This window comes from Acipenser ruthenus, chromosome 10, assembly GCF_902713425.1.
Source record: "Acipenser ruthenus chromosome 10, fAciRut3.2 maternal haplotype, whole genome shotgun sequence".
Classification (NCBI taxonomy): domain Eukaryota; kingdom Metazoa; phylum Chordata; class Actinopteri; order Acipenseriformes; family Acipenseridae; genus Acipenser; species Acipenser ruthenus.
Window position 1 is genome coordinate 6,061,767 of NC_081198.1, and position 26,038 is coordinate 6,087,804.

A 26,038-nucleotide genomic window follows, 5' to 3' on the forward strand; every position below is an offset into this window, starting at 1 on the left:
AAATGAGCTGAGCAACGCCACCAGTTAATAAATTGTGTCTCAATCCTGATAATAAATGTGTTGCCAATGCAATGCCATAGTGACCCATTGCTGTTTTCTTCTTCATACCAGGAAAAATGCCATCAGTACTGGCCTGCAGAGCGATCGGCTCGATACCAGTATTTTGTGGTGGATCCCATGGCAGAGTACAACATGCCCCAGTATATCCTGCGGGAGTTCAAGGTCACCGATGCTAGGGTAAGTGATGCCTGTTAATAATCTTCAAGACAGGCTGAAAGTGGCCATGGACCTATTCTGCTCTGGCTAATTCCCCTAGTCGCCAGAGGACGTTTCTGTATTAAGAAATATATAAAAATACATACTTCCACAAACATGCAATACACATGGTTAATACTTTGCTTTGGTTTCTAGGGCAAGTCTATGCCGGTTCTAAATAAAACGATTCCCTAAAACTGAAACTGCTGCAAGTAAAAAAAAAAAAAATCCTTTCGGACATGCACCTTAACAGTCATGCGTGTTGGAATCATGTACCACATGGTGTACAACCTGCAGAGCTTTTTGCAAAGCAACACTGCATCAGTGTGTTGGTCCCGCGTGTGTGTGAACATGCATCGCTCTCCGCCTAGAGGTGTGTGCTTCAGTGCTGAAGTCACACAGGCGCAGCTACGCAGCCTTGGGTCTTTGCTCATCAAGCATGCCGCGTGAGACACTGTGGTAATTACAGAGATCATCGGCTTTTGAGATCCTTTCAGCGAACCATGTTGTGTTCTCCCTGGACTTTTACTATATGTGTCTGTCACATAATTTCAGCCTGAACACTCTTCAGTTGAAGTGTAAACTTAACAAATTTAGTGTTATTTGATTTGTGTCCAGCTGAATAGGCAAGAGAGAAATTGTTTGATCGTGTGCTTGTGTTTCTAGCTCTTAAGGCGCTCATGGAATCATTGGTATATTATAATCTCCTTAATAGCTTGTAGTTTCCATGGAAATGCTACACCTAAAAAGATGAGTTACTGTGCTAAAGGAACTCTTTACGCTATAATCTAATCTAAGTTTGGGAAAAGACTTTTTTTCTCTCTACTGATTCACTCTGAAGTTGACTGCAGACATTATACTTAACCTGTTTTGTTTTCAATACTTTGACAGTGATAATTGCAAATATGAGTGGTTATGGGCAGTGATTTTAATTGGAGTGTAACACTGCAGTGAAAATAAGAATCAAGCTTTTATTGTTTTCCTACTGCAGTAAGGCTGTTATTGAATTACAAAACTGCTAGGTGTCTGTGGATAGTCAAGTTAACATGGCAAGTGGAACGACGTGCTGTTGGGGTGCTTTTTAAAGCGTTCTTTTTTTCATTGGCATCCCACAGGACGGCCAGTCGCGGACCATTCGCCAATTCCAGTTCACAGATTGGCCAGAGCAAGGAGTGCCAAAAACCGGGGAGGGATTCATTGATTTCATTGGCCAAGTACACAAAACTAAGGAGCAGTTCGGCCAGGATGGACCAATCACTGTGCACTGCAGGTAAGGAGCAGTAGCATCCCTCCAATAACTGAACCAACATTTCTTGTATTCACTGTAGTTGTTTTAAATGCAGTGAGTTGCAAGATGTTGTTTATTTGCTGTGCACTGTGGGTTCTGTGTTTCTAACCCAACACCTCTGTGTTTCCTGGAGCAGTGCTGGCGTGGGCAGGACAGGAGTGTTCATCACGCTCAGTATTGTGCTGGAGAGGATGAGGTATGAGGGTGTTGTGGATCTCTTCCAGACTGTGAAGACACTGCGGACTCAGAGACCAGCCATGGTGCAGACAGAGGTAGGTCCCAGGCACTTTATTTATTTAATCTTAGCCAATCAGGTTCCTAGTAGAGCGGTCATACGGCACATGTCCTCTAAAAGCTAACAGGACAGTATAATCTTGAAACCTGCTTTTCACAGCAGCTGCCGTTATCTGTACCGTCGGCTCAGAGCACCTAACTGTCACTGCAGTGAGTTATCTACAAGGCTTTTTGAACAGACTGTGTGAACTTCTTTCTCTCGGTTTCCTTTTGCAGGATCAGTACCAGCTGTGTTATAGAGCAGCCCTGGAGTACCTGGGCAGCTTCGATCACTATGCAACGTAACTACGCCTGGCTGCCCCAGAACCTTCAGGAGTACAAAAGTGCTCCTCCTGAGCCATATCCACTCACCTGATTCTGTACAGAAGCTGCCAGAAGGGAGGAGGAGGAGGAGATCCCAACTGGTGAACCCCCAAATGCAGTCTCTGCGGACTGAGACACACAGATTGCTTCAAAATTTAAAAAAATGAAAAATACATCAAGCTAACAGCTAAGCGCATAACATCCCTCCCTTTTAATGGTGCCCCTTATAAAAGTTTCCTATAGTAAAAGTATAGCAAACTAATAGTGTTTTGAAAGGATGCTAAAGCATAACTAAGCATTGTAAAGAGGTATGGTAAAATATATTAATAAACAGGGTAAACTATGGCAAAGGCATGCTATACCCATGGGAAAAGCATACTAAAACTGCAAAAATACACTGGCAATCTTTTATAAGGGACACTCTTGGTAGATATTATTATTTTTGCTTTTTTATATTATTTAGAATGTGTTTTTTATAATAATTTACACCAGTAATTTTCTTTTCTAAGTCTTAATCATGACCTGAACTATGGGTCCTTATTTTCTTTAATTGGTACATATTTCATTTTATTTTTAAAAAAATTTTATAGATCATATTAGCAATCGGGCCTTTGCATTTTTAGCACAGATCCCGAAACAACTAATCCTGGAAAAACCATTCATTCTGTGAGCTCCAGTTGATTTTAATTGTATTATATATTTTTTTTCCTTGTGTATAATTTGGGCTTTATTCAGTGAAATGGGAATTCAACTTTTTATAAGCCTTTTCACTTCCTGGTACTTTATATAAAAAGAAAAAAAAAGAAAAAAAAAATTATACACAGGAGTTAGTGGTACTATATAAACCCATTAGAAAATTTCAGCCATGTACAGATTCTAGCTTGGTTCTCAATAACTGTTAACTATGATTTATATAAAAAAAAAAATTTAAAAAAAAGGAAACCTGTCGCCTAAAGATCTGTATCCACAGTGCAAAAGAAGACAGTTGGATATTGGAGATTTCTCTGAAAAACAATTCAAAACTGATTCATGTTGCCGCTGGTTCCTAATCTGGAACACCAAATGTCTGTGCATGCAGCAGTTGTGCGTAAGGGTCGGATAGCTCAAAGAGAATGGGAACAAACTCTGTACTGGAGAGCATCACAGTGCAGGAAGGCCAGCACCATGTATCACAACATTTACAATTAGAAATCACTGAACATTAACAACAAACTATGGGGGGACTTGACAGAGGGGAAAACAAGTATTTTTCCTTGGATTGGCCTGTTGTTATTTTTTTATATCTATAAACATATATATATAGTTCTTGCTATCCTGCAAAAGCATCAACAGTTGTTCAATATTCCACTTGCCATTTATCCAGGATTTTCTTGACAAACCAATGTGGGGAATTAATAAAAAAAGACTATTGTAATTCAAGATGTATTAACGGTACTATGTTATAAATACTGTATTATCATTGCTGTCACAGAAATAGAGAATGCTACTTCTCTAACACGGTGAAGCAAAACTAAAGGTTATGGTGGAGGATTTATACATGTAATCAAGCTTCATTCAGAATGATTAAAAGGAAAGCGTGGCTAAGTGAATACAGGGGATTTAAATGTTGGAAAGCATTCATTTTTACCTTGTGTATGCATAGTGCTGTAGGGGTTAAATCTGTTGTATACACAGTCTGTTTTCTATTTGTTAATAAAAAAAAAAAAGAATAAAAAAAACGTTGCAAAAAATCCTTGATGTTAATAAAGTTGAATAATTGGGTTTTATACAATCATTGTTGTCTTTCTGTCCACTTTGAAAGCTCAGCATTTCTTGTACAGTAGAGCTGGATTTTCACACATTCTCCTTCTAAGCATGGAAAGAAGATTAAGGTTGTGACAAGGTTAGTATTAGCTACACCATATTTTACACCAGCATCTCTTTTTGTAAAGTAAGTGTGTGTGTGTTTCTAGCACTAAGGCTTTGCAATAATATCCACCTATGCTTTACAGACATTAGTCAGGCATGTTTTATACATTATCTCCATTCTCTTAAACAAGGCAGTAATTTCAGTGACTGGGTATATGATGAATGTGAACGAAAGAATTAAGCTTACCAGCCAGACTGACTCCGGGGAATCCAGATCGTATGTTTTGGATATGTGGATTTCATAAAAATGCCTGTAATAGAGGCAGCAGCTATTGATTTCTCAGTTTTCTGAAAGCGTAAGTCCACTGAAAATGTCTGCTGCCCTTCCCTCTAGTAATACTGCAGTGCTGTACCGTGTTGTGTTTTCAGCAGGGGCAGTTAGTCGCCTAAATCAGTTATGGATACAAAGATAAATAAATCATGCACATACTGTACTTGCACATGTATTTCTTGACCACAACCCCAAAACAAGACAATATCTTACTTTAAAATATATCTTGGCGCTACATAAAAACAAACCGATAAGAGACAGGCATAGTTTTCTGCAGAAGCAACATGACTGCAATCTTTGATGCCCTTTAATGCCTCTGCCATTTATTTATATGTATTTAAGTAGTGCCTGTATTCTGCTTTTGTTTCTGCTTCATCAGTGATTTGTGAAGTACTTCCTAAAAGAGTGGATGTGGTTAATGATATTATGCTGCAACTCTTAAAAGTGCTTTGTGGTTGTTTCACTTCTTGCTCATAATACGTCCAACCCACACCGAACTGAACTCCAGCTTTCTCTTTTGCATAGACCAGCACAAAATATCACTCCGGTTAATGTTACACTGGTCTGTCTTTTAACTCTTGAAGCCCAGTTGCTACAGTGGCATAGATCATGTGTTTCCATTGAATGTTTAAAATCCTAGAACAGCTGAACCCTAATCGGAAACTACTAAAAGTAACATTTCCTCTAGTAGGCAGCTGAAGCGAGCACAGTGAACTGTGCTTTCTTATAATGATATGCTAATAAATATTACTGTGTAAAAATACTAAAGCAAATATATAAATGGCACTGATAGGTAAGCTAATGGGTTAATGTTTAATCTGACATAGATATCCTGGCAGTTTTAATACCACTGAGCCCCTGTTTTGTTGAGGTGATGTCCTTTTGGTTCTTTGTGTGTATTTTATATTTCAATTGGAATATGCAGATATTTTGAAAACAACTCTAGAAGTACAAGTTATGGCTACTTCCTGGTATGAAGTCATTCCTGTTCAGTATTTCACTTTCCCACCAATGGTCTAGCAGCAAATGAGCCAGGTGTTCTACCACACAGGAAGTGATGAGGTACCTGGGAGAAACTATTTTATTTGTTGTACCTACAGTGTTGTACTTAAAAAAAATCTCAAATTAAAGTATATAACCTTGGTTAGCCCTTTCATTAAAAGCTGGTCTTCACAATGGAGAGATCTCCCATTTGAAATGGAATAACAGGAACTGTGGAGCTGGCTGGTCATTATATATTCTCAAATAAACTACTATTGTTTTATGTATTTGACTTTAAAAACAATACTGACAATGTATTTGCTGTTCAGTGGTCACAACAGCAATAAAGTGTGGAATTTAGACCACAGAAAATTATGCAATGAACATGCAGGAAAAACATGAAAAAAGTAATATTTAATTCTAACGCGCAATGCACTGCAGAACACAAGATTAGTTGTACAATACAGTCCTGAATGTAGACTACTCCATTATGTGATTATGAAGATTACGTTTTAAAAAGGAAGCACAGTTAATGCAACTTTAAAAGGGAAGGTTGTTATTTTTATGTATATTGTCTATTGGAAAATAAATGGCATTAACAGTATTGGATGGTGAAATACCAAGTCTTGGCTATGTAATTGAACCTGCTGTAGCTTTAATTTGCTGTAATATTATTGAGTTTGTGCGTGTTCCTCTACACCTGTGGAAAATAGGTGCTGTGTTTCATATTAATGTTTCTATGCTGAATCAACACAAGATTAGTTTCCATTTGTAATGCATTTACTACCTTCGGCTGCCTGCTGTGTGAGCATGGGAATAGAAACCGGATCCAATGGCTGGCTACATGCCCATGTATAATGGGGTTCAGTGGAATCAGTGCTCCTTACCCAGTCACTTCAATCACATTTCACTCTCTTGCAATTACAGTTTGATCTGTTTTCAAGCAGAGCCAGTGAGAAGGATTTGGGAATCAATCAAAGCTTCCCAATTTTTAGTGGATTAGAAATGTGTACGTAAAAGCAGCAAAAGCATCAGCATAAGATCAGACACAAGATAGAAAAAAAAGAAAGAAGAGCAATCTAAATTCAACTATTCCTCCTGTATGGAAAAGCTAAACTGGCATGTTGGTGTTGTTTCAAGTAGATGGCTCTATTTCTATTTCCCCCACAAAGGGGCAGTATTGAGTATGGAATATAAAGGAAGATGTTTTCCAAAACAGACACACAGGGCTTCACAATAAGTCTATGTATCTCTTTCTTTCATTTGAGACAAAACATGCAAGTTGTGCACAACAAAAACCACAACAACAAATTGAAAATCTGACATCGTATTAATGACACAGTATTCTTCAGATTATTAACGTATGTGCAGTTTGCATTTTTCCCATGAAATTAGGACAAATTGACAAACCTCTTGCTCCATTCAATAGTTTGCAGCACCATTTCGAGGGCTCAGAACTAGAGGGGCATAAGTGACATTTTTGTCAAAATGGCATATTATATATCAAATTAAAGCTCTTGATGAGATCTATCTAGTGCCAAAAACACCGAATTGAAATCACAAACTGCATTGAAAGTGAGAAAGTAATAAAGACACAACTGCAAAATCTAGGTAAGGTTAGTGCCAGGAGGGTGTAACTAGGACACTTACACCCTCCTGGCACTGTGTTGCATTATGGGATGGCTGAGTGACAGCAGATGAGTCAAAATTGCTGAAAAAGTTTGTAAAATAAAGCTTTGTGTAAAACAATATCTAACTTTTGTGGATATTCTACTCAGTTATATTGAGGATTCAAGCAATGAATTCACTACAGAATAAGAACCAGACCATGTCAATTGCAGAAAATCTTGTAAATTATATTTTACAGTAGTATTTTTAAGTATAATTTATGAAAAATGACTGTATATGTGAACATTTATATTTTAAAGATATTTATTAATTGATATTAAATTGAAGAAAAACAAGTCTGGGATAGAACTAGTAAAGAAACCCACACTTTTATCTGCAATGGGTATTCATTTCAGTGTGTTATTATAGAAAATCTAACTTTTAAAGCAACATTTCTGGTGTTATTCTTACTTTCTGAAGTTTCAAATTCAAAAAATATTTTAAACTCTTTAATGTTCTTCAAAATTATATTGATACTGTGCATGTACTGATACATGGCAATTGAACACTACTATCCTGATTGGTCCAAACAAGTCACATGGGGGCGTTACTATTACAGCATGTTACCATGGGTTGGCAGGGGCGAATCACTAGTAGATATCCATACGCCACTAGCTTAAAAAAAAAAAGAAAAAAAAGGAACGACAGATATATTCGCAATAAACATGACTGCGAGAGTTATGTAAATGTTGACCTTTTGGGAAACCGAAGTGTACATGAGATATTGAATGAGTCTGAATTGGACGCCAAAGAATTAAAGTACTGAAAAATGCATAATGCATTTTAAAGAAGAGAACTATCAAGACTGTGCTGACTGAGGGCTATATTCTCTCTACCCACTAGGTGGCTGTTATACAACTTTGACAGCTTTAACACAAATAAAAAGCATTATTTAAAAAAAAAAAAAATCTCCACCCTCCAAAAAAACTATACATTAATTACAGTTCATTACCCCTTTCATCGTGCAATAACATCGCAGCAATCCCTAGCAGCACATTGGGCACCATCGCCAATTAGTAGGCTATAAGTGAATATATGTGAGTCACCACATTAACTGCGCTAGCATGGCAGAAACAATGCAACCACTATGTTACTGTAACAATACATACAGCCCCGTCATATGATAACACGTATATTTATAATTAATTTGTATTTATTTTTAGTGCTTATAAAGCTGTTTGTCAGAACTCGATTCTATTGCTCAGAATAATACGGTTTAAACACTTAATATCAGCGATTGCATGCTCTCAGCCGTTTTGCACCATTTGCTGGCATTCATGAATAATGATGTGTGTGTACGTGCAGAGTGACACGCCGCATTCAGGACGTGCTAATCGTAGACACTATATTCCTTAACACGAACACACCTCCAAATCCGAGACAGATATCTAAGTATGGTGGCGACAGGAGTCGTATTGTAGACTACGAGACTAATACAAGCTGCATACAGCTCATTAGGTTTGCAGTGAAATACAAACTTCTGGCATGCTTTGACTTTCTGCATACATGTGCTAATTTAAATGTTTTTTTTTTTCTTTTTCTTTCCTCAAATCTGTGTTTAAAGAATAAAATACATTTCACAAAACCTTCTAGACTGTTTTTTTTAAAGAAGGTAGCACTGTATCGTGCATTTAAGGCGTATTAATGATCATTAAAGTGCAATGAAATCATAACAATTTGGAGCATAGGGGGAGGCTATATTATTATCATGGAGCACGATTACTAACCTTGGACTACCTTGGCTTAACCTACGATAACGTGTGCCTGTGAAGCCGCTTCAGGCACTATTAAATTTACCACACAATCACACATGCAAAAGACGAGATTAAAAATCGGGAATGTGATCTTGTGTTTGTAGTGGCTGCAGATATATATATATTTTTTATTTTAAGTAAATATTACACTTTAGCCAAAAGCAGTGCACGCTTTTTGTGTAAACAATGTGGCGTTATTATGTGAGTTAACTTGGATTTGCAAAAAAGGGTCGAAACGAGGTGGAGCCTGACAGCTGGTGACAGAGCTTCATATTTTTTAAACCACTGTATTAGCAACTGTACTCCTACGCTGAGCTAGTCGCTTGCTGGTTTCTTATCTAGTAGTACTACGGCATAAAACGGAAATTTGCATACTACTGTGAATAGCTAATGATCCCCCTTTTTACATTCATGTTTTACATATAGTTTAATAACCTTACGTTACACTACTAGTGGCATCATTAACGCCAAATAGAGTCACCGAACGTTTTACATTTTGTTTAATAGATACAATGCAGGTGTTTTGCCTTTTTTGTGAATATTTCTGATGCCTTTTTATTTAGCCCTGCAGACTCAACCAAAGTTAGCTCACACACGTGGGAATCTGTCCATGCCCATGACATTGTTATTTGGAAATAGACTTTAACTACTTGGTCTAGCTGTGTTTTATCTACGCTTGTCGTGCCGTCTGTCTATTTCTCAGCATGTGACAGTGTTTTTTTTTTTTTTGTTCAGTCATTAAGAATCATCCTGTTTGTCAAATAAAATACTGCAATTGGCCGTGCAGAAAGGGTTAGCCCCACTTCCTTGTCACACTATTGAATATCATTGGCCGAGTTAGCAATTGTCGTGGCTTTCTGATTGGTTAGCCAAGAGACGAGATCTGTAAATCGAACAGTGGTAAACAAATGAAGAATGCGCATGCGTGTAGTAAGTAATGGAGGACGTTCTATCTCGGACTCAAAATCTCGAAATCCGAAACAATACTACAATATTATTAAAAAACGGGAAAGCAACTGACACGAACGCAGAATTTTAGTCAACAGCAGTGAGTAAAAAAACTTAAGTTTCGTTTTGGGAGATTAAAAAAAAAAAAAAATGTTGTATGTTTACTTAAAAAGGCAAATAATAACAATTAGAGATGCATACGTTCTGCCATGTTTCCGTACCGTACTGCTATAGTGCTGTGTGATTGTGTGTCGTTTTTCAAATATACATGTGTAGGCGACAGTGGTCTTTAGAAATGCTTAGATAAAATAACCTTACAAAAAAAAGAATGTTTACAATTTTCACGGTTTCGTTTTAATTTTCATTCTTGCGTGTCTGGCTCGAGCCAGGGCCGCAAGACTCTCAGATAGACGTGGGTGACAGCCAATCAGATCCCGAGCGCTGGCTTCATAAACTGGGTGTTTCAATCAGGGGCGGTGGGCCGTGCGCGCTGTCAAAAACGCCAGGCAGAGAGATAGGACAATGACTGGAATACATTCATTTACGCCCAGTCATTTATTGTAAACGTAAAGCATACGGATAACGGTGATTTCTTTTAAAATACAAAATATGTGTGTAATAATAAAGCTCGCTGTGAAACAACGGGAAACTGAATAACGTGTTACCCCAATGCATCAGATCGACCTCTCGATTATAAATATACATTGTCTGAGAAGAGGATGAAATGAATCGCATCGATTATATGTGGCTACAGTACTAGTTGTTTGGGAAATAAATAGATGCTCATTTTAAGGAATACTGTAGTCTTTGTCACGGACGGTAGTACTTTCTGTACATTAACTGTAGTTTGCTACAGCACGGTACCTAAATTAAGCGTAAAGCGTGTTGTATAGTTTGTTTAATGTAACTGTAACGAGGGTATTGGTGCAAACTGTGAAGCTTTATCGCACGGATGTTCTTTAACTTAAGCGACTGGAGACACGACTGCCTGTTATGCTGCAAGTTTGATCTTTTGAACGTACGTGCTAGATTGACTGCAGACTTTTATCCCTTAGCAACCATAGATGATGATCTTTTCTCATTGGGTCTAGACTACTCGCATGACCCACCCACACGCCTTCACATACACAGAAGTGAAGGTTCGCAAAACAGTTGGGCACCAGTTTTCAAAACGATCTGCACCCTAAGTCTGCTGTGTCTTGTTCAAAGTTAAAAAACAGAACATCGCCCGCTATGTAATTGTAACCCTGCATGTATCCGTCCATAAACACACGAGATGGAGAGAACAAGAATACAGACGGCGAAGTCTTGCGGTAGAGGGGGCTAAAGACGATGCAAATAGTCCTTTGAGCTAATTTATAATTATATATATATATATATATATATATATATATATATATATATATATATATATATATATATATATATATATATATATATATATAATTTATTTATTTCTTAGCAGACGCCCTTATCCAGGGGGACTTGCAATCGTAAGCAAATACATTTCAAATATAATATAGTGCAACAGTTGTAAATTGTTTATTCATTCACAATTTCTTTGAAATAATACTACTACTAATAATAATTGTTTTCATTATGCTTGCAGTGTCAATATAAATATTATTAGGAAAAAGGGCAAGTTGATTCAAAGCCATTTTCTTTTATTTCAGAGCAGAAAGAAGGTAAAATCCTGGAAGGATGGCTTCTGACTCAGCATCTCAAAATCCCAGCTGTCGGATAATGACCTTTTATCCCACAAGGGAGGAGTTTCAGAATTTCAGCCGCTATGTTGCCTACATTGAGTCTCAAGGGGCTCACAGAGCAGGGCTGGCTAAGGTAATGAATGGTGCATCATAACTTTTGTAAATGTACGTATGTATTGTGTATACAGTGAAAACCATTTAATGAAATCAACCTGTTTTTGTAATAATTAAAAAAAATGCATTTCATTTGCTCCTCACCCACTACAGAGTTTCCTGCTGCTTTTTAAATATAATACTGTTTTGTGACCACAATCCTGTGTGTTTTTGGTGCTGGGTCTAATGGCACAGAACTTTTCAGTGAGTAGTGATTTTTAATATAGGCTTTTGGAGACTGTACTGTGCATTGTATGACCAGTCTTTATCCTTTGCAGATTGTCCCTCCAAAAGACTGGAAACCCCGGAGGTGCTACGATGGCATTGATGAGCTGGTGATCCCAGCTCCAATCCAGCAGGTGGTCACTGGGCAGTCGGGTCTCTTCACCCAGTACAACATACAGAAGAAGCCAATGACTTTGCGGGAGTTTCGCAAGATTGCAAACAGTGACAAGTAAGCATTGTCAACATAATGTAAAACTGATTTCTTGCTGTGACATCATTCTCACTGTGACTGGGGATATTACCTGTGTGGGTCGTCACTGAGTAATAAGGAGTCAGACACAAAGCATTAGGTGTTGACATGCCGCACAGTCATGCAGATTTAATAAACACATGCCCTGACACTAGGGTACCAACAACGGTAATCCTAGCTGTGGATTTAATAAAGAAAACAAAACACAGCTAAAAATAGGTTTGCCCACAGATGGTGAGCGCTAGACCCACTAAAAGAAATGTCACGCTCCAGGAACCTACTACACTACAAAACTCTCTCCTATACTGGTTGGGATCAACATCCCCTAAACTAACCTACTGCTGTTGCTCCCGAAGTCCCGGCATCCCGGCGACTCCGGATCTTTCCGATGGTCCTGGCTGGGCAGCGCCTTCACAGGATCCGTCTGGCAGTTGAAGGGATCCGTAGTAGTTATCCTGCGGAGCGGTCGCTCTCCTGCTGGGTATAAACATGGGAGCTCAGATCTGTGGGTCTGTGGCCTTGGAATAGCCTTGAACTCTGGCGCCCCCCAGCTAATCAGGACCTCCCGATCAGTTCAGCTCCAGACTAGCCTTCCTTTTTATCAAAGCAGCAGCGTTGCTGAACCAGCGACAGGGTCCTCCCTGTCACTCACTCGTTTATCTTGTTCTGTGAGGTTTTGTGTTCTAAATTTCTGTAGTACTGACTGCCTGATTTGCTGTGAGAGTAACACACTATCTCAGTAGTTCATGCACATCTCAGGCACGCTGAAAGTTTAATTGTGTGAAGCCTTGTAGAGTTTTTGCACTACATAGCAGGAAAGCAAAGTTCTCCATATGCTGTGTTTCAATAGCCCCCATTGTCTTCAACTACTCGGCCACATCTGGGTTTGTTAGAAAAGTCATGTAGTCGCTCTCCTTTCCTGAGGACAAAAGAAGGGCTATGAAATAGATAGACAATTTCCCAATGTGAGCACTCTGAAACACTGTTACTTCAACAGGTAATAAAGGGTGTATTAAATGTTTGATAAGAATGAAATGGGCCTGTAATTACCAACTGTTTTATAACTTGTGTGCTGTAGGTTCTGCAATCCACATTATGCTGATTTTGAAGAGCTTGAAAGGAAATACTGGAAGAACCTGACATTCAATCCACCCATTTATGGCGCAGATGTAAATGGGACGCTCTATGATCCGGTGAGTAAGTCTTATTATTGAAACTGATATTTTTCTAGTTGCAATTTGGGAATTACAGTACAGCATCAAGTCACAGAAATTGCTGCCAAATACGTAGCTTTGTACACTACGTAGCTAAAGCAGGTTAATGGTTACCTTGCCTGGTGATTTCCAGCATGTGTGTCTGCTTTTACAATGTAAAAGTTGTTGGATTGCGGAATGTGGTCCACAAACATTCTAATGTTATAAAGTTACCTGCAGTTAAATTGGTATTGTTTTGAAAATATTTAACTGATATGGATGTTAGATTTTTCTACTTTTATTATGTTTTTATATCTATCTGTCTGTAGGACATCACAGAGTGGAACATTGGCCATCTAAATACGATCCTGGATACGGTGGAGTTAGAGAGCGGAATTACTATAGAGGGTGTAAACACACCATACCTGTACTTTGGGATGTGGAAGACTACATTTGCATGGCACATTGAGGACATGGACCTGTACAGCATTAACTACCTGCACTTTGGAGAGCCTAAATCCTGGTATTGTTTCTATATAGCATTTTTGCTGAGGCTTATCTTTTTATTATTTTTTTCGTAGCAGTAAGGTTATAATACTTTCATTCCAAGGAGGGGGTAATACCTTTTATAGAAATGAGATGCTTTGCTATATAGCTATATATATGTGTGTGTGTGTGTGTGTATGATTTATATATATATATATATATATATATATATATATATATATATATATATATATATATATAATGTAAAAATATGTAAATAAAATAATGCATTTAAAACTGAAATTCTTTAGTCAACAGTGTCTTTAATCCACTGGCAGATTGTTCTTTGAATTTGATAACATTTACAGTAATCTGTCTGCCCAGTGCCAGTAGATGTTTTGAACAGATTAACTGCAACACACATAAACTCTGGATTTGCAACAAGATGATTATGGATTTAACTGTTAATACTGTTAATTTGTGTGCCATAGGTATTGTGTTCCTCCAGAACATGGGAAGCGATTGGAGAGACTGGCGAAAGGTATTTATTGGAAATATTAACTCTAAATGTGCATGCTTGTGTGTTTATTTAAACATGTGGATATATTTCTGGAGGGTTGGTATTTGCATGAAATATCCTTATTGGTACATGCATGGCTGGTTTCGATTAGTAGTTGTAAGTATTTTCTATAATCCTGTTAATCTTTACGAGATTAAACATTTTGATAATATACGTTTGCAGTGTGTAAGTCTACTATAAATGATGGCAAGATCCTCAGTAAAATATATATTTGTGTTAAACGATTAGTAAAACACTATTGGCTAGTTTGACAGACCCTGAGTCGCACTAATCTTGGACTATCTGATGTTACCTATATAAGGTAGTGAGTGATTAGTGAAACCATGTTGTAGTTTATTTTTATTTGTGTATATATACTGTTTACTGACTGTTTTCACATCCCGATTACCGCTAACCTTGGACTTCCTAATATTTTCTTTTAAATGTTTTTTCTAGGCTTTTTCCCAGGGAGTGCCCAGAACTGTGAGGCCTTCCTTCGACACAAAATGACCCTGATCTCCCCATCTATCCTGAAGAAGTATGGCATTCCCTTTGACAAGGTATTTGTCATTTGTTACCCAAGTGAAACAAAAGCACTGTGGAGCCCTTCTGCTTTCAGTCACTGGCACTCACTGTTTCTGTCTTGTTGCTTTCTCATGTGCTAGGGTAGGCTGTACTGACCAGTAATTATTTTTTCCCAATAATAAGATGGACTAATTTTAACGTAATGTTACATTTACTGTTATATTTCAGGTTTTGTATAGACAGCAGACATCTTGCATTCTGACATTACTGTGAAATACTCTTGCTATTGGTTTAAAAAAAGAAAAAAATGAGTCTAGGCATTCTATGTAGTCTTCTTTTAACAAAAGTCATCCATGTTTGTAGGGTTGTATAGTAACAAGTTATTTCCACTACTTTTACTAGCTGTTGTATTATTTTCTCAATATTTATGTTGATAGCCAAAGTTTGCATGTGTGGTTTTCTGGTATAATTGCATTAAAATACACTTAGCAATACATTCAAGTACTCATTTATTTTATTTCAGATTACTCAGGAAGCTGGGGAGTTCATGATCACATTCCCCTATGGGTATCATGCTGGTTTCAACCATGGCTTCAACTGTGCTGAGTCAACAAATTTTGCAACCCAACGTTGGATTGAGTATGGGAAGCAGGCAACACTGGTATGGGACATTAGCACATTCTTAATAAAGCCCCTTTTTAAAAACTAAATGTGGAACAGAAAATAGAGAGAAGGTAATTAAGCATTTTGTAAATCTGCTGTTGCCACTGCTTTTAAAAAAAATATATATATATATATATATAATCTTTACTAGTGGTGCAGTCGGCAGCCTCATTTTGTATTCGATTTGTACAGGCATTTACAACGATAATCGATGCATTGACGTTTTATTTTTCAAAATAAAGAACATTCTTTTTTTTTTTTTTTAACAGATCCAATAACTAAAAACACAAAAAAAAAATGCACGACTAACATTCAAATTAGAACAATTCCAATTTATAAAAAAAGAAATACAAAGGACTTCAGTTCTTTAACTGAAAAGAATGCGTTCGCATCAGATGTCCCTTTAGCATTGTAATAATAATAAAAAATACTATATTTTAACAGAAGGCATTTCTGAACTAATGGTTGTTAATTACTGTTAACATTTTATGTCCAAAGCAAAGCATTTTAATTAATCTCACAAATCCGGACTAATTTAACTACCGTACTAAATTCAGCTATTTTTTATTTAATATTGCCATATAATACAAACACAACATGCATTGAAACAAAATAAGATAATCGGTAGATTTAATATTGGCATTCTTTTGAAATTTATTACTTATGACATAAAGTATGCTGTGTTCTTGTCACTTTTTAGTGCAAAAAAATGCATAGACTCACCAGTGAGGTATATCCACCACAAATAGAGAAGCCTAAAGTGTGTATCCCAGCAACACGCTGATGTTGTTTATCTACTGTACTAGCTATAAAAGAAGCGTGCTCCCTCACAAGGTTTTAATGCAAACCGGCAATAGAAGACTTCAGACTGGGTTCTAATTTGATGTAATTGAAGCTCGGGAAATTTGACAGATGATCAGTAGTCGATGCATCGATTAATTGTTGCACCACTAATCTTTACATATTGTAAAAAGGTTTGAGATATTGTCCTTTTATTTATTCCCCGATTGCTAAGTGTTAATGTCTGTGTCTCTGACAGTGCTCCTGCCGGAAGGACATGGTGAAGATCTCTATGGATGTGTTTGTGCAGAAGTTCCAGCCTGATCGCTACAAGCAGTGGAAAGCTGGGAAGGACAATGCTGCCATTGACCACTCCCTGCCAACTCCAGAGGCAGCAGAATTTCTAAAGGAGGGAAATGGGGATAGTGAAACGGAGATGAACTCCAGTGTAGGCAGCACTGATGAAAGTGAGACTACAGTAAACAACAAAAAGAGGTAATCATTTAAGATTAGAAGACTCTGGTGATGTTGTGATCATACTTGTAAGATATTGGTATAGTCTAGTTATTGGGGGGGGGGGGGGGGACAACAAGTATAGTATTTGCTTGAAGTGGTGCTGCAGTTTAACATATTTACTAATGTGAAATATGTATGTAATATATTTCAATTATAGGTATTTTCAGGTTTATTAGTAATTTGATTTTTTTTTATTTAAACCACAGCCTCATCAAGCATAGAATTGGGACTAAAAGGCATCGTGTGTGTTTGGAGGTCCCCCAAGAGGTCCTCCCAAAGGAAGAATTGCATTATGAAGTGGAAGTGTGTGAGGAAGAAGCAATATCCACCCAACAGGATCACCAGCAAGGAATGGACTGCACTGAGGAACTTAGCACTGAGGAACTTGGCCATCAAGGTAAGATTGGGCTGTCATGGGGTGGGAATATTTATTTTTGTGTATCAAGACTGGTTTTTAAGATGCATTTAAAAGTTATTGTTGTTGAACCCACAAGACCATCCTGAGCAATGAGAAGTCATCTATCCATGAACCTCTTTAGTTTAAGACCTACGGGAACTATTATAAAGCTAATATTAATTACAGAGGCCTTTTAAAAATGTATTTATTTGTTTTATTTTAGCAAAGGTGGAAGAGCTGCAGCTAGTGAAATGTGAAACTGTGGGAGAGGTGGTTGTAGACCAGTCTGTGAGTCCCACCCCTCTGGTTGAGTGCTCTTCACATGAAGTGGAAAACCCCATTGTTCCTGATAATGAAACTTCCCCTGCCCGTGATGATAATGTTAACCTTCTCCACCTTCCAAAAAGCCAGAAACACATTGTAAATAGCCACATCTCCAAGGAAGTTAGTCCTGCCTCCAGACCTCAAAGCCCTGTTGCTGGAACAAGTGGAGATTATCTCACTGGTGGAGCTCCCCATTGCCTGCCGAGATCAGGGGCAGCCTGTCTGGTTCTGAGCAAGACTCTGAGCCCAGCTGAAGTGCTGCATGTTCACAGCTACGCTAAGGGGAGCTACAGTGAAGCAGGAGCTGGCAGTCCATCAGAGAGGAGGGTCAACACTGGGATGAGTGGCAAGGAGCAAGGTGATGCACAGGTGAGCGCAGACATACAAAACGGATTAAACAGTTAAATCTTGTTTGTAGTTAAGGGCAGTCCCGATTTTGAAATTGAACATGTGCTATTTGAATAATTCTGTGCTGAGAGGGTTGCTGTGACAGTGAAGACCCTGCACATGCTAAATTTGATCTACCCAGTTCTGTGTTTTTTTATATATATATATATATATATATATAATATATATATATATAATATTATACACTGCTGTGCAAAAGTGTTAGACGTAACATTTTTCTACTCTGATGCATTATGAGCATCAACAATTTACTCAAAGCCTCCACTAGTGTTTTCTACTATTATAATAACCTTGACTTGCATAAAGAAGGTAAAACATTGAGTGAAATAGCTTGCATCACTCGATATTCAAGGTGTGGTATCCGAAGCATACTTAACAAGTACAGAGAAACATCATCTGTAATTGACAAACCCAGGATTGGAAGACCAAAAAAGCTGTCAAACAAAGATGTGCAGTACTTGAAGATAATATCATTAAGGAATAGTAAGAAGACAAGAGTTGAATTGACAACAGAACTGGCAGAAGGCACAGGTGTTGTTGTCCATCAAATCAACAGTACAATGGTCACTCTTGAAATCAGGACTTAAAGAATGTGTTGCAGTAAGAATACCTTTGTTAAGAAAGGGGAACAAGACTAAAAGGCTAAAATATGCACAAGAACACAAAGTGGACTATGGAACAATGGTCAAAGATGCTTTGGACTGTTGATGGATAGACAACGACACCTGTGCCCAGAGACGACCCCCCTCTACTGGAATAATCCATATGTTATGCAGGTATATCTCTCACCTTCCAACTGTGAGCACCATCCCTGCCTTTATTTAAAATGCTTTCCTGTTAAAAATGTACTGACTATACGCATTTGTGTCTAAAAGAACAATATGGAAGTCTGCATTTTTCATTTTGTCCACCTGTGTGTGTGTGTGTGTGTGTTATATTTATATATATATATATATATATATATATATATATATATATATATATATATAAAGCACAAATTAAGATGTTTCCCCTTGGCACCATTGTAAAACTCAATTAAGTTTTCTTCCTGGTAAAATAAGAATACATAAAATAAACCACTTTGCAGTGTGGTGTCATTTATTAATTGTTTACCCCCAGATTGCTGAAGAGGACACAGACTCTGTGAAGAGCAAACGTCAGCCTCTGGACAAACTACCACGTCACCACCCTTTAGTTAAAGACTGTTTCAGTGATGAAGGTATGTAGGAGTGTCTGAGAATCCTGTGTGTTGTTGTGGGATATTATTATTATTATTATTATTATTATTATTATTATTTATTTAATTTTTTTTTTTTCTCTCACACAGTTTATACCCCCTGCCCTCTTGTCTTTTTCTCGATTTGTACTGTAAAGGACATTGAGAAAGCAATCCCTCTAAAAATGTGTTATTTAATTTCTTTAGAAATGCAAGAGCAGATCCATTTGGATGAGGACACTGCCGAGACCGAACAGTGGGCAAAGTCTCTTGCTAACCTTTGGCAAACCCGGCCCCATAACCTGCAGGCAGAGCGGGAGTACAATCGGAACATGGGTTTGGAACCTCCTTACTGTGCAGTTTGCATGCTGTTCCAGACATACCACCAGGTAAAAACACACACGGTCAAATCTCAAATGATGGTCCCTTGAAATGAATTGTGCTGCTAGCACCCAATTCAGTGGGAGAATTTATGGATATAGACAGTTGGTAGTATACTTGGGAGAAATCATTTTCTATAATTGGGTTTTGATAATTCAACTTAATTTCTTGGCAATATTTCGGTCTTATTTTTGTACTGATGTGATTTTGGGCCCTATTTCCCACTGTGCTGTAATGATGAAGCTTGACTTATTTAATTTACTGTTGTAAGATAAAAAATAATGCTATAATTTAACTTTCTGTTATCAGTTGCTTTTAATTTTACATTTATTTGCGTGTTTCATGTCCCTTAACTGGGATATAATACTGTATATGTGTACATAATATAATTTATATGTGCTAATGTTATTGTTGTTCTGTGTTTCTGGACTAGTCGGAGTATGATGGCAATAACCAAAGCACTCTGATGGACTCAGAGGGCAGGCTTAGGACAAAGCCCCTTATCCCTGAAATGTGTTTCTCTACAAATGAGGTCAGCAATGACCTAAACTTCTCTGCCCCCTACCTGGAGGAAGATGGTACCAGCTTGCTTATCACCTGCTCCAACTGTTGTGTCAGGGTCCATACCAGTGAGTATAGTGGCCTGACCGCCTCATCTTGTCACTCTTCTTGGTATTGGTACAGCTGCATTTAGTTAACTCTAATAACATTGAGTTAGGGGATATTTACTGTATTGGTTATTTTTAAACTGAAATTCTTGGTAATAAAATCAAGGAACTCATAATATTAAAACTAAGCTTTCTCACGTGATATTAAAGGAACACCTTGACTGCCGCATCCCTGAGTGCTAAGTGTAATACCCTTTAACATTTACACTTAACCTTGACTATTGTTACCCATTTTACTAGTGAGTTTTTTATTTTGTGTATTGATCCAAAGTATTTGCTCAATACAATAATTAGTCAGTTTAATACTAATGCTTTATTAAACTTGGAGAACAGCAAGAAAGGTAGTAATGCATTTTTTATCTCTTTTGGAGAACAGAATGGAGCAGTCATCTTTTCTTCCTCCTGATGTAACATCTAATTGTTTTACTACTTCTTTAACAGTTTTCTAAATGCAGTTTAGCATTTTCATGTATTCTCACGTCCCTCAGTTCAATTCTTAGAATTTTCTGCAGAGTGAAACCTCAACATGCTCGCAGCACATGCATTCGATCACAAATCCTGCCAACAGATAGTTTAATGAAGGAGGTTATAAGAGTTCAGACAGCTTTCATTTACCACAGTCTACCTCCATCTGCTCATACTTTGGGTTATTTTTACATTTTAGAAAGTACTGAGCTGAGGATATAATTGTGGCCTTTATGTATAAGGTCACTGGTTTGCCTGTTCTTAATTATTAAATTTTTGCTTTATGTTGCTTGTCTCCGTTCCCCACAGGTTGTTACGGTGTTGCTCCTGAGAAAGTGTCTGATGACTGGAAATGTTCACGATGTGAAGCAAATGCCATGACGGAGGTAGAATTTCACTTGATGCTAATCCTATTGCTGCTTCTCCCCCAGAAGCTATAGGGTTGCAGTGTTCTCTGACTAGCAAAAATAAAACTGGTGGATAAATTCACAGGTTCATTTTCAACCAGATGGATGACTAATTCTCACTAATACATTTTGAAAAGATGGTGCCTTTATTTTCTGGAATGTAATAATAAACTGGCCACAGTTTAATTTTAACTTCTGTCCTTTTGTGTTTTTTTCTAAAATTAATTTGCTTAGTTTTAACCGTGTCCTAAAACCGTAATTGGGGCCCACTGCCCAATTGCTACCTAATGCTGTCTAACAGTATTACTGTTGTAGGACATGGACAATCAGGTACCCTGAACGTAATTGTGGAGATTTAGTTTTTTAACTCTTCTCTTTTCCGTTCCACAGAGTTGCTGTTTATGTTCACTGAGAGGAGGGGCCCTGCAGAGAGCCAACAATGACAAGTTAGTCATATAACTATTTATTTAAAGTGTTTAAAATGTTAGTAAAGTGTGGTGTATTAAAAACCTGCTTATTTTTCCTGTCACTTATAGATGGGTGCATGTACTCTGTGCAGTGGCGGTGTTGGAAGCACGATTTGTGAACCTTGCAGAACGCAGTCCTGTGGATCTCAGTGGGATACCCTTGCAGAGGTTTAAATTGGTAAGTAAAATTGTCACTTACAGATGGACCCATTAGATGTTAATGTTAGGATAATGAGCTTTATCAGTAACCACTTTTGCACTGGTGACTTCCACAGAAATGCTTTTACTGCAAAAAGCGGATGAAAAGGGCTGCAGGATGCTGTGTGCAGTGCTCGCATGGTCGCTGCCCCACCTCCTTTCATGCTACCTGCGCACAAGCAGCAGGAGTCCTTATGCAGTCTGATGATTGGCCCTTCGTTGTGTTCATTACCTGCTTCCGCCACAAAGGGCCTATTCATACAGAGGTAAGTGTATTATCTAGACCAGGGGTCTCCAACCCTGGTCCTGGAGAGCCCCTATCCAGCAGGTTTTATAGGTGTCTTTACATCATCAGTGGCTAAAGATCTGGAACACCTGTTAATCTTGACTAATTAAGCCAATAATTGGTTCAATTAAGTAACTGAGATTGGTTGAAATGAAAACCAGCATCCGCAGTAGCTCTCCAGGATCAGGGTTGGAGACCTCCGATATAGACAAATGGGGATTCAAATTGAACATATTTTGTGTTTTCCAGGAAAATAACATATTCTTCAGTGGCTGGCAATGTCTTTTCTCATGTGTGTTCTGAAACTATTTTAATAAAATATTAGGGAAATTACAATCTACAGATATGATTCCGATGGGTGCAGGTCTGTCTCATAGGAAGGTGAAATTGTGCAGATTGTGCAGTTGGTGGTTTTCTTCAACGGAAACTTAGTATTTGTACCATGTTTTAAAGAGATTAAAAACATCAAGCCAAGTAACCATGTTTTCCTCCTTTGTGTCAGCGCAATAAGGCAGCCCTGCGTGAGCTGTCTGTGGGACAGAAGGTGATCTGTAAACACAAAAATGGGCGATACTACCAGAGTGAGGTGGTGAATCTCACCAAAGAAACCTTTTACGAGGTGAACTTTGATGATGGATCCTTCAGCGACAACCTCTTTCCAGAGGACATTGTGGTAGGTGTGGGGAGTATAAGCCCTCTTCTGAAGTTACCTGTAGTGTGGTTATATGTACAAGCAGTTGGGAATACAAATAAAAGGCTTTGGTAATAGCAGAATTACACAGAAATAACTACATTACAGTACCATAACAATGTTATTAAAGACCACAAATTGGTTAATGAACGCTTGGCATTATCATGTTTAAAGAGACATTAAAAACTACAAGCCCATAACACTAAAAGGTGTTATGAGCACTAAAGGTGTTTTTTTTTTTTTTTTTGGTATAGAGCCGAGACTGCCAGCAGTTGGGGCCCCCTGGGGAATCAGAGGTTGTGCAGGTGCGGTGGACTGATGGGCTGGTTTATGGAGCTAAGTTTGTGGCAGCACATGTTGTCCAGATGTATCAGGTAAAAAAAACTTAAGCACTAACTAAGTGGTTCAATAACATAGCATTTCCCATCTTGAACTTCTCCAGTTTAGGTTAGGTATTTTTGGAAAATATGCACGTTTCCAGTGGCCGCCTGTTAATGCTAGCGTGCATGCTAGCAACCCAGTGTGTGAAATGATGGCAGTATATTTTTTCATAACATACAAAACTCTTTTGAATTTTTTTGTTTTTTGTATTATAGGTAGAGTTTGAGGATGGATCGCAGCTATCGGCCAAGAGGGATGATGTTTACACCCTCGACGAAGAGCTACCAAAGCGTGTTAAAACAAGACTGGTAAGTAGTTTCCCTTTAGAGTGTGTGAGTTTGAGTTATTCTGAGTATGCTGCAAATGTATAAGCTGGGAAAAGATATATAATTGGAATATAATTCAAAACAAAATTGGGGCATAACCCTTTGCGGTCCATTGTCGGACTGGGTCCGACATTGCAGTTATTCCTCACAGGTCCTTTGTCGGACTGGGTCCGACATCATTATAGCAACGCAATAAACAGGTGTTTAGTCGTTTTTTCTCCGGAAAAAGCAGAGAAAACCATTCAATTGCTGAGTGGGAGCAATAGGCGCCGAGACAAGTCGAAAAAAAAAAAAAAAAAAGGCGTATCTCATGATTAGTCTTACATGGTATCAGGTATCAGATAACGGGGCGGTCATAGTAAACAAGCTGGCTGAGTGCGTCAGTGCACAGAGACTATCATGGACATTTTCAGAGCTTTTTTCAGATGTTATAGTAATAAAATAATGACTTGGATCGCATTATTGAGGAGTTTGGTGATAAAACGAGTGATCCGGAGATGATCAATCGGTATGTATGACTATTATTATTATTATTATTATTATTATTATTATTATTATTATTTATTTCTTACATAGGTGAACGCTATAGCAAACGAAAGGGTGGGGCGGGGCTGCAGATGCCTAGTGAGTGCTTTGTTGATGTGCAGGGCCATTTAAACCCGTTTTGACTGTGAAAAAAAATTATTTTAAACAGCGCGTATAAAATTAACTGCGCGTGTGAAAATTAATTCGACCTGGCGTGCCTGACGCGCAATTAATAAATGGACTGCAAAGGGTTAATATAAAAATATAGCAACTCAATTTAGGGTAGTAGCATGTGTATGTATGATTGTACATTTTAAAAAGTATAGAGTATTTTTTGTGTACTAATTTATATTTTGTGGTCCTTCTCCAGTCAGTTGCATCAGACATGCGCTTTGGGATCTTCACAGAGAAAGAGGTGAAACAGGAGACCAAGCGGCAGCGGGTTATAAACTCCAAGTACCGGGGAGACTACATCGAGCCAGTAGTATACCGTGCCATCATGGAGTAATTGCTTTTCTGTCCTCTAACCAAAAAAACTATTGGCACAGACTGGGGGACCTACAAACAAGAGACCCTCTAAAAATTTAAATTATTGAGTGAATTTGTCTTGAAATCTGATGATTATTATTTTTATTTTTTCTATGAGCTGAACAAAAAAAAATGGACATTTTGGAGTAAGTACAGTGCCCTTGGCTTGCATTAATACACCCTGTAACTTCTGCATTACGGTCATGAGGTCCTCATTTAACTTTCACAGTAGAAAACCATCTAAGTTTGCAGTGACATGAGTTGCCCAACTTTTTTTTTTTGTTCACAGTTTATTTCTGGCAGCTGCCACACATATATCAGATTCCTGTGCAAAGTGAACAATTAGGAGTTTCAGTTTCATGGTGGAACAGACAGAATGGAGCTTCAAATAAAAAGATGCATTTTGAAAACTTGTTACACACAAACTAGTGGCCCAAGATTTTTGACTCTTGAAACAAGATGTGTCTCTTCATTGGAGAATTGCAAAATATAACAAACACGCAGTGGAATTTTGCAGGATGATGCTAAAAAACAGAAGTGCTATTTAAAAAAAAAAAAAAAAAAAACTTGGTAAGCTTCTCTTCCACGCAAATTTCAACTGTTCTATGCCATTGTATTTAAACAGTGGTATTCGTTTTTATGCCTGGACAAAATGTAAGCCAGTAGAAACCTGGAATATTTACCAAATTACGTTCTATAGAATGTATTGTTTTATAAGCAAATTCTGTTCCAATGTTTTTATTTGCAAGCCAGACATGTTTTTTGATTTTTAATTTGTTGTATTTTTATTTTTTACTTTTTTAAATCTGTTACCTTCCTTAAGGCTCACTTGTAAATGTATAGCATTCAATTGTCCCTTATTTAACTTTGATCTTCAATTTGAAAGAGCTTCTTAAAGTTACGAAACCCAAGATGTGTGTGTGTGTGTGTGTATATACAGTATGTATTTGTCATTTACAGGGGGTTTTCTTGTTTGTTTTGTTTCAGGTATTGTTTAAAGGTTCATTTTTTGCATTTAAACTCTGTATGATGAACTTGGGCTTGACCACCCCTATCTGCAAAATATCTTACTTATCCAAGTTGCAATTGGAAAGAAATTCCAGACATTTGGTTGCTACACTGTAGCAGTATTGTGCACTTCACGAGAGTGTAACAGAGTCATTCTTGCAATTAATGCGAAGGTTGATACATCTCAACCTACTTTACTGTATAATTAAATTAGGGGCTGGATTTAAAAATAAATAAATACATACATGTTTTTTGAAATTGGGACAGCTTCAGAGTAAGTGTTGCCAAAATATTTTTTTGCAGGGAGCAGAGGTTATTAAAGGGACATTCATATGTCAGCTAATGGTTTTTTTTCCTTAAGCATCATGTTCTTGTTGACACATAGTTTATCATGGGATGTCTCTGGATACCAGTTGCATGTAGGATTATTTAAAATGCAAACCGTGTCTTGTGAAAAATAAATTTTGCCCCTTACACCAACTGTCTTCATTAAAAAAAAGATTTGCCAGCATTCTTAGCATGTATTAAAGTATTTGAACAGAGCGCCTTCTACAGTGCTTGGCATCAATTGTATTTCCAGCATTAGCCATGTAACTCATCAGTTCGGACCAATAAAATGACCACTGTTCCAGTCAA

At 37.7% G+C, this 26,038-nt stretch overlaps 2 protein-coding genes across 12 annotated transcripts in view; both read left to right on the plus strand.

Moving 5' to 3' along the window:
* The window catches only part of LOC117408471 (receptor-type tyrosine-protein phosphatase F-like), a 169,019-nt gene extending 165,108 nt beyond the window's left edge, over positions 1–3,911 (plus strand). For all 11 annotated transcript variants that reach the window (XM_034013498.3, XM_059031591.1, XM_059031592.1 and 8 more), the window contains 4 exons: positions 112–237; positions 1,371–1,525; positions 1,680–1,815; positions 2,054–3,911. In XM_034013498.3, the coding sequence (XP_033869389.1) occupies positions 112–237; positions 1,371–1,525; positions 1,680–1,815; positions 2,054–2,122 (486 nt within the window). In that variant the 3' untranslated portion in view covers positions 2,123–3,911. The remainder of the gene's footprint in view (positions 1–111; positions 238–1,370; positions 1,526–1,679; positions 1,816–2,053) is intronic.
* A 5,712-nt stretch (positions 3,912–9,623) lies between these two features.
* Positions 9,624–26,038, plus strand: LOC117412169 (lysine-specific demethylase 4A). The gene is made up of 22 exons (XM_034020200.3): positions 9,624–9,770; positions 11,344–11,509; positions 11,808–11,983; positions 13,083–13,197; positions 13,527–13,720; positions 14,175–14,224; positions 14,699–14,802; positions 15,291–15,428; positions 16,470–16,705; positions 16,933–17,123; positions 17,347–17,816; positions 18,975–19,074; positions 19,279–19,460; positions 19,886–20,081; positions 20,895–20,971; positions 21,383–21,438; positions 21,529–21,637; positions 21,735–21,923; positions 22,446–22,616; positions 22,889–23,008; positions 23,231–23,323; positions 24,237–26,038. Exons 2-22 carry the CDS (start codon positions 11,372–11,374, stop codon positions 24,372–24,374), a joined length of 3,243 nt encoding a protein of 1,080 aa, XP_033876091.3. The 5' UTR covers positions 9,624–9,770; positions 11,344–11,371; the 3' UTR covers positions 24,375–26,038.